The sequence below is a fragment of the Varanus komodoensis genome, unplaced genomic scaffold (assembly GCF_004798865.1).
Source record: "Varanus komodoensis strain SLA01 unplaced genomic scaffold, ASM479886v1 scaffold10, whole genome shotgun sequence".
In the NCBI taxonomy this organism is placed as follows: Eukaryota; Metazoa; Chordata; class Lepidosauria; order Squamata; family Varanidae; genus Varanus; species Varanus komodoensis.
The window spans coordinates 22,574,244-22,587,581 of record NW_025335269.1 but is presented as its reverse complement, the minus strand read 5'-3'; the positions used below and the strand labels follow the sequence as shown (position 1 = coordinate 22,587,581).

The window sequence follows — 13,338 nt, the reverse complement described above, 5'->3', positions numbered from 1 at the left end:
CAAATTCCTCCTTCATGAATCACTGCCTTGTTATGCCGAAGGGGCTTGCATAGCTCAATGAAGCTATGAGCTATGCCGTGCAGGGCCACCCAAGACAGACAGGTCATAGCAGAGAGCTCTGACAAAACGTGATCCACTGGAGAAGGAAATGGCAACCCACTCCAGTATCTTTGCCATGAAAACCCCATGGACAGTACCAAAAAGGCAAAAAGATATGATGCCGGAAGATGAGCCCCTCAGGTCGGAAGGTGTTCAACATGCTACTGGGGAAGAGCAGAGGGCTAGTACTAGTAGTGCCAGAAAGCGTGAAGCGACTGGGTCAAAGCTGAAACGACACTCAGTTGCGGATGTGAACTGCAAACTTCACCTGGTGGTGAAAGGAAAGTCTGATGCTGCAAAGATCTCTACTCCATAGGAACCTGGAATGTAAGATCCATGAATCAAGGCAAGCTAAATGTGGTCAAACAAAGAGATGACAAGACTGAACATCGACATCTTAGGAATCAGTGAATTAAAATGGACAGGAATGGGTGAATTTAATTCAGATGACCATTAAGTATACTACTGTGGGCAAGAATCCCTCAGAAGAAATGGAGTAGCCTTCATAGTCAATAAAAGAGTAGGAAAAGCAGTACTGGGATACAACCTCCAAAATGACGGAATGATCTCAGTTCGAATCCAAAGCAAAGCATTCAACATCACAATAGTCCAAGTCTATGCCCCAACCACTGGTGCTGAAGAGGCTGAAGTTGACCAGTTCTGTGAAGGCCTACAACACCTTCTTGAATTAACACCAAAAAATGATGTCCTTATCATCATGGGAGATTGGAATGCTAAAGTAGGAAGCCAAAAGATAAGTGGAATAACAGGCAAGTTTGGCCTTGGAGTACAAAATGAAGCAGGGCACAGGCTGGTAGAATTTTGTCAAGAGAATACGATGGTCATAGCAAACACTCTTTTCCAACAACCCAAAAGATGACTCTACACATGGACATCACCAGACGGTCAACACAGAAATCAGATTGACTATGTGCTCTGCAGCCAAAGATGGAGAAGCTCTATACAGTCAGTAAAAACAAGACCAGGAGCCAGCTGTGGCTCAGATCATGAGCTTCTTGTTGCAAAATTTAGGCTTAAATTGAAGAAAGTAGGGAAAAGCACTAGGCTACTCAGGTATGACCTAAATCATATCCCTGATGAATATACAGTAGAGGATACAAATAGATTTAAGGAATTAGATCTGATAGAGTGCCTGAAGAACTATGGACGGAGGTTTGCAACATTGTACAAGAGGCAGCAGCTAAAGCCATCCCAAAGAAAAAGAAATGCAAGAAAGCAAAATGGCTGTCTGAGGAAGCTTTACAAATAGCTGAGGAAAGAAGGGAAGCGAAAGGCAAGGGAGAAAGAGAAAGATACACCCAACTGAATGCAGAATTCCAGAGAATAGCTAGAAGAGATAAGAATGTCTTCTTAAATGAACAGTACAAAGAAATAGAAGAAAACAATAGAATAGGGAGGACCAGAGATCTCTTCAAGAAAATTGGAGACATGAAGGGAACGTTTCATGCAAAGATGGGCATGATAAAGGACCAAAATGGCAGGGACCTAACAGAGGCAGAAGAGGTTAAAAAGAGGTGGCAAGATTGCACAGAGGAACTATACTAGAAAGAGCTTAACATCCCTGATAACCATGATGGGGTGTTCTCTGATCTCGAGCCAGACATCCTGGCATGTGAAGTCAAATGGGCCTTAGGAAGTCTGAGCAACAACAAAGCTAGTGGAAGTGACAGTATTTCAGCTGAGCTATTCAAAATCTTAAAAGACGATGCAGTAAAAGTACTATACTCAACATGCCAGCAAATTTGGAAAACTCAACAGTGGCCACAGGATTGGAAAAGGTCAGTTTACATTCCGATCCCAAAGAAGGGCAATGCCAAAGAATGTTCAAACTACCGCACCATTGCACTCATTTCACACGCTAGCAAAGTTATGCTCAAAATCCTACAAGCTAGGCTCCAGCAGTATGTAGATGGTGAACTACCAGAAGTGCAGGCAGGATTTCGAAGAGGGAGAGGAACTAGAGATCAAATTGCCAACATACGCTGGATCATGGAGAAAGCTAGGGAGTTCCAGAAAAACATCTACTTCTGCTTCACTGACTATGCTAAAGCCTTTGATTGTGTGGATCACAACCAATTGTGGCAAGTTCTTAGAGAGATGGGAGTACCAGACAATCTTATTTGTCTCTTGAGAAACCTATATGCAGGTCAAGAAGCAACAGTGAGAACTGGACACGGAACCACTGATTGGTTCAAAATTGAGAAAGGAGTTTGGCAAGGTTGTATACTGTCGCCCTGCCTATTTAACTTATATGCAGAGCACATCATGAGAAAGGTGGGGCTAGATGAATCACCAGTTGGAATTAAGATTGCTGGGAGAAATAACATCCTCAGATATGCAGATGATGCCACTCTAATGGCAGAAAGTGAAGAGGAACTAAAGAGGCTCTTGATGCGGGTGAAGGAGGAGAGTGCAAAAGTTGGCTCGAAACTCAGCATTAAGAAAACTAAGATCATGGCATCTGGTCCTCTCACTTCCGGGCAAATAGATGGGGAAGAAATGGAGGTAGTGACAGATTTTATTTTCCTGGGCTACAAGATCACTGCAGATGGGGACTGCAGCCAAGAAATTAAAAGACGCTTGCTCCTGGGGAGGAAAGCTGTGGCAAATCTAGACTGTACACTAAAAAGCAGAGACATCACCCTACCAACAAAAGTGCACAGGCAAGGCTATGGTTTTCCCAGTTGCACTGTATGGCTGTGAAAGCTGGACCATAAGGAAGGCTGAGCGCCGAAGGATTGAGGCCTTTGAATTGTGGTGCTGAAGAAGACTCCTGCGAGTCCCTTGGACCACAAGGCGATCAAACCAGTCAATCCCAGGGGAGATCAACCCTGACTGCTCTTTAGAAGGCCATATACTGAAGATGAAACTCAAATACTTTGGCCACCTAATGAGAAGGAAGGATTCCCTGGAGAAGAGCCTAATGCTTGGAACAATAGATGGCAGAAAAAGAAGGGGACGGCAGAGGATGAGGTGGCTAGATGGAGTCACTGAAGCAGTCGGCGTGAGCTTAAGTGGACTCCGGGGGATGGTGGAGGACAGGAAGGCCTGGAGGAATGTTGTCCATGGAGTTGCGATGGGTCGGACACGGCTTCGCGACTAACAGCAGCAACAACAACAAAGGCAAATTCAGACGTCCGTATTCTTCCAGCCTAGTGAAGCGAAGGTGCTCACGGAGAAGAAAGAGTTAAGAATGAGTTCGCCCTGCACGTGACCCCGTTACCGCCTCTTTATTCTAATTGGCCGGGCGGCGGAGGCGAGTCTTGCTGCGTCACGTCTCGTGTGCTGTGCCCGGATGGAAGCTGCGTCGAATGTCAGCACCGGCGAGATCCGACGTGGAGCTGAGAAGTTGGTTCGGAGGCGCGACGGCGAAAGGCCAGGGCTCCCCCGGGAGAGGCGGGGAGGCTGCACTGGTCAGTGGATTCGCTTGCTCCGCTCCGCTTTGTCAAGCCAAGCCAAGCCGGGCTGGGAAAAGGGAGGGCGGATGCCTTGCACTCCGATGCTGTGCATGCGGACTGCACAGAAGGGCCAGCTGAACTGAGCGAGGCGTGCGCCCGAGTCAGTGCGCAGCCTTTTCCAGCCTGGTGGCCATTAGATCTACGACCCTCATTCCCCTCAGCCTGGAAATGATAGGCATTGTAGTCCAGGGCATCTGCAGGGTGTCCGGTTGAGAAAGTCTTGTAAGATGGCAGTTTGACTGCCAGATTGTGGTGGGGGAAGCGGAGTCTGGACTATTCAGTTAGATGTTGGCGTGTAGCCGGTTGACTTCCCTGAAATTCCCGCAGCACGCTTCTTCCTTCCAAGCTGATGCTGCTGTATTCTGAGAGACGCTGCGGTTGCCTCTTCTGTTGGCTGGTTTGGGCTGGGACGATTCCTTGGTGAATTTCTAAAGCAGTCTTCTCTAACCTGGTGTCCTCAGAAGGACTTGGACTGGAACCCCTCAGCATCCACCAGCCAGCTAGCAGCCAGGTCAGCAGCCTGGGGAAAGCTGTGAAAGGGGTCTGTAGTTAGTCCACAACCATCTGCAAACCGACAGTGTTCTGTGAGAAGCATGGTAATTCAGAAATGAAAGGTTTTTGGGTCCAAACACTTCAGAAGAAAACTCAGAGCTGTGGGCATATTTCAGCTGGGGGTGCTATTCTTGAAGGCTCAGGAGAACTGAAACGAATGGTGCTTAAATGTTACTTAACTTTTACAAGATGGTGCCTTATCATGCAACCAACAGTGCTCTCATATCCATGTTTACTTGGGAGTTCCATTTTTTCCCCAAGATTTGGGCTTGTTTCCTAGTAAACATGATTGAAATTGCATTATACTATGAAACATCCTGAGGTTATCCTCATAATGTATACATTTAAAATTCTTCACACCCTTTTCTTCTTCTCTTACATTTCACAAGGTTGCAGTTGCAATCTTGCACACAAAGCTTTTTGGGGTGGTGGTGGAGGGGCAGATGGATCTTCTTATGCTCATGACTGTGTACAAGTGTGGAGAGGGGGTTGTCAGCACTGTATGGTACTGCAGACGCTGCCTGTGAGCTGTAGGACTGATTTCTAAGCAGGGCTGTGGAGTCGGTACATAAAACATTTGACTCTGACTCCTCAATGTATGGTACCTTCAATTTCGACTCCTTTATATATTGATATAGGAAATAAATATGCTAATTATTTCCTATATTGATTAAAAGCACTCAACCTATAAGACATTTCATCACTGCCAGGATGACTCATCAGGCTACTTTTTAGAACTCTAACCTGTTAAAATATATCCTGAAAAAGATAGATTACTCAAATCTCTGTGAAATAAGAAATTTTAACTTATTATCTATATTACAATTTAAGTTTATTAGGAGTCTGAATTGGTACGTTTTTAACAACTCTGACTCCAGTAACCCAAGAATTGCTTCCAACTCCACAGCCCTTTCTCTAAGGGCACAGTCCCACTGATTGCATGCTTGATCCTCAGCATCCTCTGAATTTGGAGGCTTATGAGCATCCAGAGCATGGCAACAGGGACACCCTTCTCTGCTTATCCCATTCTGCAGTTCAGCTCGATGGCCAATGTTAGCCATCTACCTGGGGCTCTTAAGAATGGGTAGCGGGGGAGAAAGCTAAAGCATTGCCAGGACACCCTTGTCCCTGATGACCCAAATCTTTCCCCTCCCATTTACTGTCTCTCTCTTTGGAGGGAATTTTCCAACCTTGGAAAAGCAGGCAGTAGTCCTTTTCACACTGGCTGTGAGTGGGGAGGAGAACACAGTACAGATCTCCAGCCCTGAGGTCTGAGCTGTTTCCAGTCTCAGAATCCAAGGTAGCTCCGTAGATGTTGTCTAGGAGATGATAGGATTGCTCACTAAAAGGCTTTTCCTTTTAACATCCCACTGTTTTTTGTTTCAAGATGCACCCTGTACTGAAAGCCTTTGTTTGTGGTTCCATCAGTGGGACCTGCTCCACCCTGTTATTCCAGCCTCTAGACTTGCTTAAAACCCGGCTGCAGACCTTGCAACCCTCTGTCAATGGGTAAGTGTTTGAAATTTCCATTAGGGTCTCTGCATTTAAGAGTTCGTATTGGAGATGGGAAGACTGAGAGCTGCTTGGTGAGGGAGCAAGCAGAGAAATTCTAGAAGTGTTCACAAGGCCATGATGGTGAAGAATATATATCAGTCTAGTTTTTAATCTAGCAAAAGGCACCTTTGTGATGCTATCAGTCATTCAATAAGCAAGATATTATATAGCATAGAATTCTTCCAAAAGATGAATATTGGTTACAATATTCTTTTTGCCATTGGACTCAGAAAAAATATTGAGATAACATATCTGAGACAGTACAGGTTGAGTGACTGATACAGCTAGACATGTCCTGAAAAACATGTGGCTGACATTTGCAATAGATCCCAAGGAGTAGAGATGCTTTCAGTCTTCCTTATTATCACAGAAATTAAAATAGAGATCATGAAGTACAACATAGTCTATTCCATCTTTCCACATGCTGATTAGTTGGTTATAGTCTTCACAGCTAAGAGGGGTGAAGGCTCAACCCACTTGGTGCATTACATGGACATGGAGCATCTCATTTCAGTGTGGCAAAGTGAGTTTTACTATTCAGTAGATCTCTGTACTTACCTGTGTAGTGCTTCAACAAAAAGCATGTGAAAAGGATTTTGTTGTGCTATATTTTCCTGGGCTTCTGTGTCAGCTGATGTCCTCCAGATCTCTTGGACTACAGCTCCCATCATAGATGGGTAGATGGAAGCTATAGCCTAACCCAGCCAAAGAGCATCTGACTGGGGAAAGTTTCTGTAGATGGACTGTAGACAATTTTTAATATCTGACCTGGTTTCCCTTCCAGATTGGGTCGCGTTGGGATGGTAACACTACTCTTCAAGGTTGTTCGCACAGAAAGCATACTGGGGCTATGGAAGGGTGTCTCTCCTGTAAGTTCTCTCCATAAACAATGTGTATCTTTTTTCATTGGACTTGTTGGAATGAACTTAATTTTTCTTCTTTGAAACTGACACCATAAGCAGAAATCTTCATTGTTACCCTCTTTTTCTCTAAAAAAAACAAAATGGCAAAATAAGCATTAACATGTAAAGATTATTAAATTATTAAGATTATTAAATAAATAAAAATAAATAAAATGAGGCTCCACTAGGCATAGAGGGGCAGCATATAAATGCAAAAATAAATAAATACATAAAGCATAAATCTAAAGCAAATGGTGACCCATTCAGTGCTGAGCAGGTACAACTGTGCTCGAGAAAAATAACATTTGGACTCAATGTCATCTGAAGCTGCCATCCCTGAAATGGGCCACATATTTCTCATGCACAGATCAAGTAGGGAGTTATGTTTGAATGTTGCAGGGGGACTCTTGCTTGGTGGGTGCTTTTTAAATTGGTGCAGAAAACTTGCCCATTAGCATTCCATCTTCCGGATGCACTTTGTTCCCCTGGTTGGTTAGCTGGTTTGGTTTTGGTAAATATCTCTTTGCATTGGTTTGTCATTGAATCCCAATGGCCTTACCAAAAGCATAGAAACAACCTCAATCCCATAACGTAGGGTGTATGGTCAGTTAAGTCCCCTGGCTCCTTCCTGTGTCCCTCTAAAATCAGAATCTGGTGGTAACTGGTATCTATGTGTAAAGTGTGCAAATATTTCTTACGCCTTCTGGTTTCACAAACAGCATATATTTGACTGTATATCTATATTAGTCTCCTGGGATCCATTACTGCTTCTCCTCCCAAGTCTGGTGTGCATATCCTTTTTCCCACCCATTCACCTTTTCTCCCTCACTCCAGCTCTGAGTTCACATAGAAGGGGAGAAATGAAGTGTTCTTTTTTTCTGAAAAATACAGGCTCAGATTTACAGCCAAACTATCCACCCTGGGTTTTGGGCCTGTCCAAACATATATGTTGAATATGTCATAGAGCTGCCTTTCCCAATTTAGCACCCTGAAGATGAGTTGGACTAGAACGGCATAATCCCTCTGTTAGGTGACTGCAGATTATCAGAACTGTATTGTAACTTATCTTGAGGCCGCAAAGTTGGAGACAGCTGCCGTAGAGTTTCCATTCTGGATTTTCCTCTAAATACCTTCTCTTGTTTCTGTTTGTCCTTATTTCATAGTCCTTTGCAAGATGCATTCCAGGTGTGGGAATTTACTTCAGTACCTTATATATGATAAAACAACGTCTCCTGCTGGATCGCCCCCCAACAGCCCTGGAGTCGGTTCTCTTGGGTGGAGCCTCGCGTACGGTAGCCGTTGTGTGCATGTTGCCAATCACCGTGGTGAAAACACGCTATGAGGTGAGAGGGTTTTGTATCTTGTTTTTTAAAGCTAGAGAATTTCAGCAATCTCTCTTCTCTCAACTACTTCATGCAGTTATTTTCTGCTCTTCACCAAGTTGGGTTTTTGGCATAAGTACTCGCCCAGCCTTTTTGTGGGGCACTGTTTCACATCTTTCTTTGGTTTGCAGAGTGGAAGGTATGGTTACGAAAGCGTATGTGGAGCTCTGAGAAATATCTATCGGTCAGAAGGTGTCCAGGGCTTGTTTAGTGGTCTGACGGCAACACTCCTTCGTGACGCACCCTTCTCTGGTGTCTACCTAATGTTCTACACGCAGACCAAAAAGATCGCTCCATATGGTAAGGGCTCTGTAGTCTTGTATTCAACATAGGACAGCCAGTGTGGTACCTTGGTTAGAATGTTGGCCTGGGGGACATGGAAGACTCAAGTTCTAGTCCTCACTTAGGCATAACGCTCACTAATTTTGGACTAGTCACAGACTGGTCAGCCCAGCCTACCTTGCAGGGTTGTTAGGATAAAAATGGAGTGGAGGAGGACTGTGTAAACCACCGTGCGTTCCTCACAGGAGGAAAAAAGGCAGAATATAAATGCAGTGTTGACGTTGTTGTCATCCTAGCACAGGATTGTAGTCTTCTGTAGGGGCAAAAGGCTCCAAATGGAAATTCAGTAACATCATCCGGTGAGCAACCTGTCAAGTCAGCAATTTAGTATGGCAAGATTACTATTCAATACTGAATAGTACAGTGGAACACATACCTGAGTCAGCACAGGAGAATGGCACAGACGCAAGTGAGATTGCTTTACATACAGATCTTATCTTATATGTAATATTATAAAGTTGTGATAATGCCGTAACATTCAGTGCTGATTAGAAATCACCTGAAGTGTCAGAGCCAGTGGAATATCATGCTTAAAATAACTATGCTGAAACTAGAAATAGATCAAGACAAGTAGTAAAAGAACAGAGGAAAGGGGCTAGGTTTAACATGGATTAAGGAACAGTTTTTGGAAAGTTGAACTGGGGCCAGAACTGTGGAAACCATTGAGAAATAGTGTGGCTTGCCTAAGGGAGTTGGAATTCCTTTTTGTCAGAAAAGACAATTTCCAGAATTGTGTCACTATTAATTAGGCCTCCTTGGAGGTCACAAAATACTGTGCAGGGGTTTGAGTTATTTTTATTAGTAAACTTTTTCAAAGCATCTGTCATTGAAGTACGTTATAATTAAGGGAGACTTGACATAAACCCTTGAATCTTTCTGATCCATTCTCCTAGCAATCTAGGTGCAATTTTTTAAAAAACAAAAATGCTTTGCTCCTTTACAGACCAGCTGGATGCAGCACTTGCACCTTTAGTGAACTTTAGCTGTGGAACTATTGCTGGTATTCTGGCATCACTGGCAACTCAGCCTGCTGATGTCATCAAAACCCATGTACAGCTTTCATCCGAAAAATACCTTCGAACAAGCCAGGCGATTGCTTTGATCTTCAAGGTATGGCTGAATGCATTAGTTAATTAATCCCATTTTAACTTTTTTCTTTTCCTCAAAGGAAGTGGAAAGCTTCCAACCTTGTGAGTCGACTTAGGCTGGCACAGTTAGTTAGAAACTTCTAGTGGTCAGGAAGGACTTTCACCCTGTCTTCCTTTGCTGAGTCTCCAACAGCCATTCCTGAACATTTGAGGACAGGCATCTATTTGTGCTTTGTGCACTGAGTTACGCAGCCATTCCTTCTGAGTGTTCCTTGCAGTGGCTTCCCAGGGTTTCCAACAAGCTTCTTAATGCCAGAGAATGAACCCTGCAAAGCAGTTGCTTTATCAGCAAGCTACATCCCACCCGATCCACAAGGCTTGACACCTTCTCCCCTAAATATATATCACCAAATTTTAGAATGTCAATAAATTGCTTAATCCCAGAGTTTTTCATCTGGGCATCTTCTTGTGTGGGCACACATGTGTCTGTGCCTTCCTAAGCATCTTTGTTCTTGTTTTACATTTCTCCTAATTTGGCTCTTAAACTGGCAGTGTCAGAAGAATATCTTTGAATGACTGATGTAATTGCCTGAACTTGCTAGGTATACCTTTATGGGTGTACTGAGCTGCAGCTGCTCAGCGTTTTTATCACTGTTGAATATCTTGGATTGCCTTGAGGCTGGAACAATAATGCTATTCCTTAAACAGGAAGCACAAGGAACACAGAGGTTTCATAAACCATATCTATCTCCTTTGGCCACAAAATTAAAAATACAAAGATATAATATATAACCCCTTTAAAGAAATTTATTTGGATTAAATATTGTTCTATAAACTCAGATAAGTATTGAATGGTGCATGTGTGCAATGATTTGCTCCACTGGACCTCTTTATATTCCCAGGTTCAGATGTCTGTTCTGAATGATCTGAAGGCTTGAACTGTTCAGCAGTTTCCTTTGTTAGATACTTGTGGAGATCAGCTGAACTCATACAAAATCTTTTTTAGTGGCAAATGAGGCCACCAATGTCAAGTTAACATGTGTGCCTGCTTATATAGCTGAAGGCAGGGGTGGACAACCTGTGGTCCTCCAGTTGTTTTGGCCGGTAACTCCCATCTTTCTCCCTGAGGGGCTGGTTGCTAGGGTTGATGGAAGTTGTAGCCCAAAACATCTGGAAGGCCACAAGTTGCCCACCCAGTATGGGACATCCTTACCCCCACCCCTTTGTGTCACGTGAGATTCAAAGAATAAGAGCAGGACACAGGATTGTGTGTTCCGCCTTGCATACACACTGACCTTGCTCTCCCTTTTGCCTGGGCAAGGAGGAAACATCTCCAAGCTGGAAAAAGCCTGTGTTGCAGCAACAGGCAGGAGAAAACTAGCCAACCAACAGCATTCCAAAAAATAGGTGCATTTCTTACATGAGGGATGTTTAGGAAGTGTGGGAGAGAGAGAGAGAGAAATACTTCTAGTCACCTTAAGGATTCATTTCAATTTGAGAATCAGAATAATTTGCTTCTGGCTTTTGTGTGCCATTAAAGTATTCAGGAGTGTGAATGTTCAAGAGTAACAGCAGGGCTTGCTTGCTTTCTTCTTGCACAGGGTTACGGAATGGCTGGCTTTTTCCGCGGCACTGTTCCCAGGGCCCTGCGGCGCACACTGATGGCAGCAATGGCGTGGACTGTGTATGAACAGATGATGTCTAAAATGGGCTTGAAATCTTGAATGGCGCCTGTGTTGGTGGACAGTCGGCCTAATGCTGTTCCTTTATTCAGAGCGATTGTTTGGTGAGACGAGCGTTTTACGTAGTTGCACATTGGAGGTGACCCGCACCATCGCTGGAAAGGCACTACTTGATTTCTAAAGCAGTGGATTGAGGACCTTTTGAAAGACAAGAGAGTGGAGAAGAAGTTTGCTCTGGTCATCATGGCATAAGCATTCCAGGAAGAATGTCCCATAACGGGGTATGAGGAGTACACAAACACTAATAATTGTGTGGAGCTGTGTGATGTGCTGCTAAAGCCCACCATGTGTGGAGGAACCCTTCTCAGGAACCCTTGTCTGGCCACCTACTGTGAACAGCTTCTGCGGGATGTAGCAACAACTCCTAAAGACATGTTGGCGGTTGGGGCTTCTGAACCTGGCAGCCTCATTACTCTCCTTAACTTCCGTCTGCTCAGGTGTGCACTGCCTCTCCTATTGGCTGTCATTTTCAGTGTGTGGTGTTGTTGTACATCCAACACAGAATGCACAGGAGAGTCTTACAGAGGATTATGGGCAGTTGATCTCTTTCAGAAGCTTGCCTAATGCAGTACTTTGTGTGCTAAGTATTAAAAGAATGAGTGAACTCCGTGACTGCAAGCAGCGCTAGGCCATGTGATCTTGCTGTTCCTTATGGAAGGCGTCAGCCCACTGTAGGTCAGAGTAACCGGGGGGTCACAGCTCTGAGCAGCTGTAGGCAGCATAGGCATTTGGAAGGGGCATGGGAACTGTAGGCCCAAATGCTTGGAAGTTGCTCATTTCTGCTTTGTACGATAGTGTTAGTGTGCTCAGCAATGCAGTCTTGGAAGCATCATGCATAAGTCCCTTGCTTCCGCTTGACTGTATTTCATTGACTTAAATGGTCATCATTAAACACTCCTAAACTTTTTCGGACACAGTGTCATTTTTCTTATTTATTACAAAGCTAGTGAGTGAAATTCCACTTTGAAGCATTATCTGTCTCAGTCACACTGTGTGACTGAGATAGTGGGGATGGCGTGGTGCTCTAGATTGTGTAGGGCTATCATCAGCAGCAGATGTTGTTAATGATGGGAGTTATAATCCAACAGCTGGAAGGCAGTATCTTGGTCAGCCCTGGTCTAAATGTTACTCTAGGCTGCTGTGTTCATTAAGCCTGACTTGTTTGCCTTGATCCTAGCTGAGCATGGCCTTACCTTTTTAACTGCAGTTCTTACTTTCAAAGATCAGTCTTAAAGTTTGTGCTACAGTTATCTTCTAGTCCTCAACCTGGTTTCATTCAAGGTGTGTTGGACTATCATCCCCAGCCAGCATGAGGGTATAGATGGGAGTTGTAGTCCTGCACATCTGGAGGCCAAGAAGTTCAGAATTATTGGAGAGAGTAGAAAATCAAAGTGGAGGCAAAAACTCATATCTGAAGTAATGACATCTAAAACAAAAAGTATAAAAATGCCTTCCATGTTAATGAGAACATTCCTAGTCCCTTCAAAAAATCTGAGGTACAATTAAAGGACTTCATTATCTCTTTGGTCTCCATTTGATTCCTAAGACTGGAGAACCTTGTTGTGAGCCATTGATTTTATTATTAAAAGCACTGACTTTTCAGAAAGCTCCATTTATTTTTGTTTATTTGTTTTTGAAGGTTGCAAACATAACTTAATTTCCCCTTTTGTCTCTCCCTCTTCCATTTGGTAGTAGTTCTATGCTTGGAAATAAAAGTTGACAGTCATTAGCAGTTGCACCCACTGCCCAGTTCTGAGAAACAATACAAAGATGGGATGAATTTGCATTTTGCTGTCTTTTTCCCATCTATCTCAAAGAGTAGCTTGGCAAAAAGAGAGCTATAAATGCTCCCAGTTCTAAGTCTGCCACTGGAGTTAAGCAGGGACAACAGATGAAGAAATATCTTCTTATTGGTCTCAGACAGGACCAGAACACTGGAAGCAGAAACATGAAAGGATGCAGAAGTGAGGAGTGTCAAAAGTACCTCCAACCTGATGAAATACCCATGTTTAACGCTGAACCTCACTAATGCTACAGTCAGGCTGGCATAATTTGAGACATGTTTGGGACCCAGGAGACTAATCTACTAGTCCCAACTCAGTCAGGAAGCTCATTGTATGACTTTGGGCCAATCACTGACTCTCAGCTTAAACTTCCTCACAGGGTTGGTGTGAAGATAAATGGAAAGAGAGAGAAGG

The 13,338-nt window shown here is 43.9% G+C and overlaps 1 protein-coding gene across 1 annotated transcript; it reads left to right on the top strand.

The window, feature by feature from the left end:
* The first annotated feature begins 3,383 nt into the window (after window positions 1–3,383).
* SLC25A38 (solute carrier family 25 member 38) lies at window positions 3,384–12,052 on the top strand. The gene is made up of 7 exons (XM_044417016.1): window positions 3,384–3,533; window positions 5,518–5,639; window positions 6,469–6,553; window positions 7,750–7,929; window positions 8,100–8,268; window positions 9,254–9,420; window positions 11,000–12,052. The coding sequence occupies exons 1-7, from the start codon at window positions 3,432–3,434 to the stop codon at window positions 11,120–11,122; spliced, it is 948 nt and encodes a 315-aa protein (XP_044272951.1). The 5' UTR covers window positions 3,384–3,431; the 3' UTR covers window positions 11,123–12,052.
* Window positions 12,053–13,338: the final 1,286 nt, after the last annotated feature.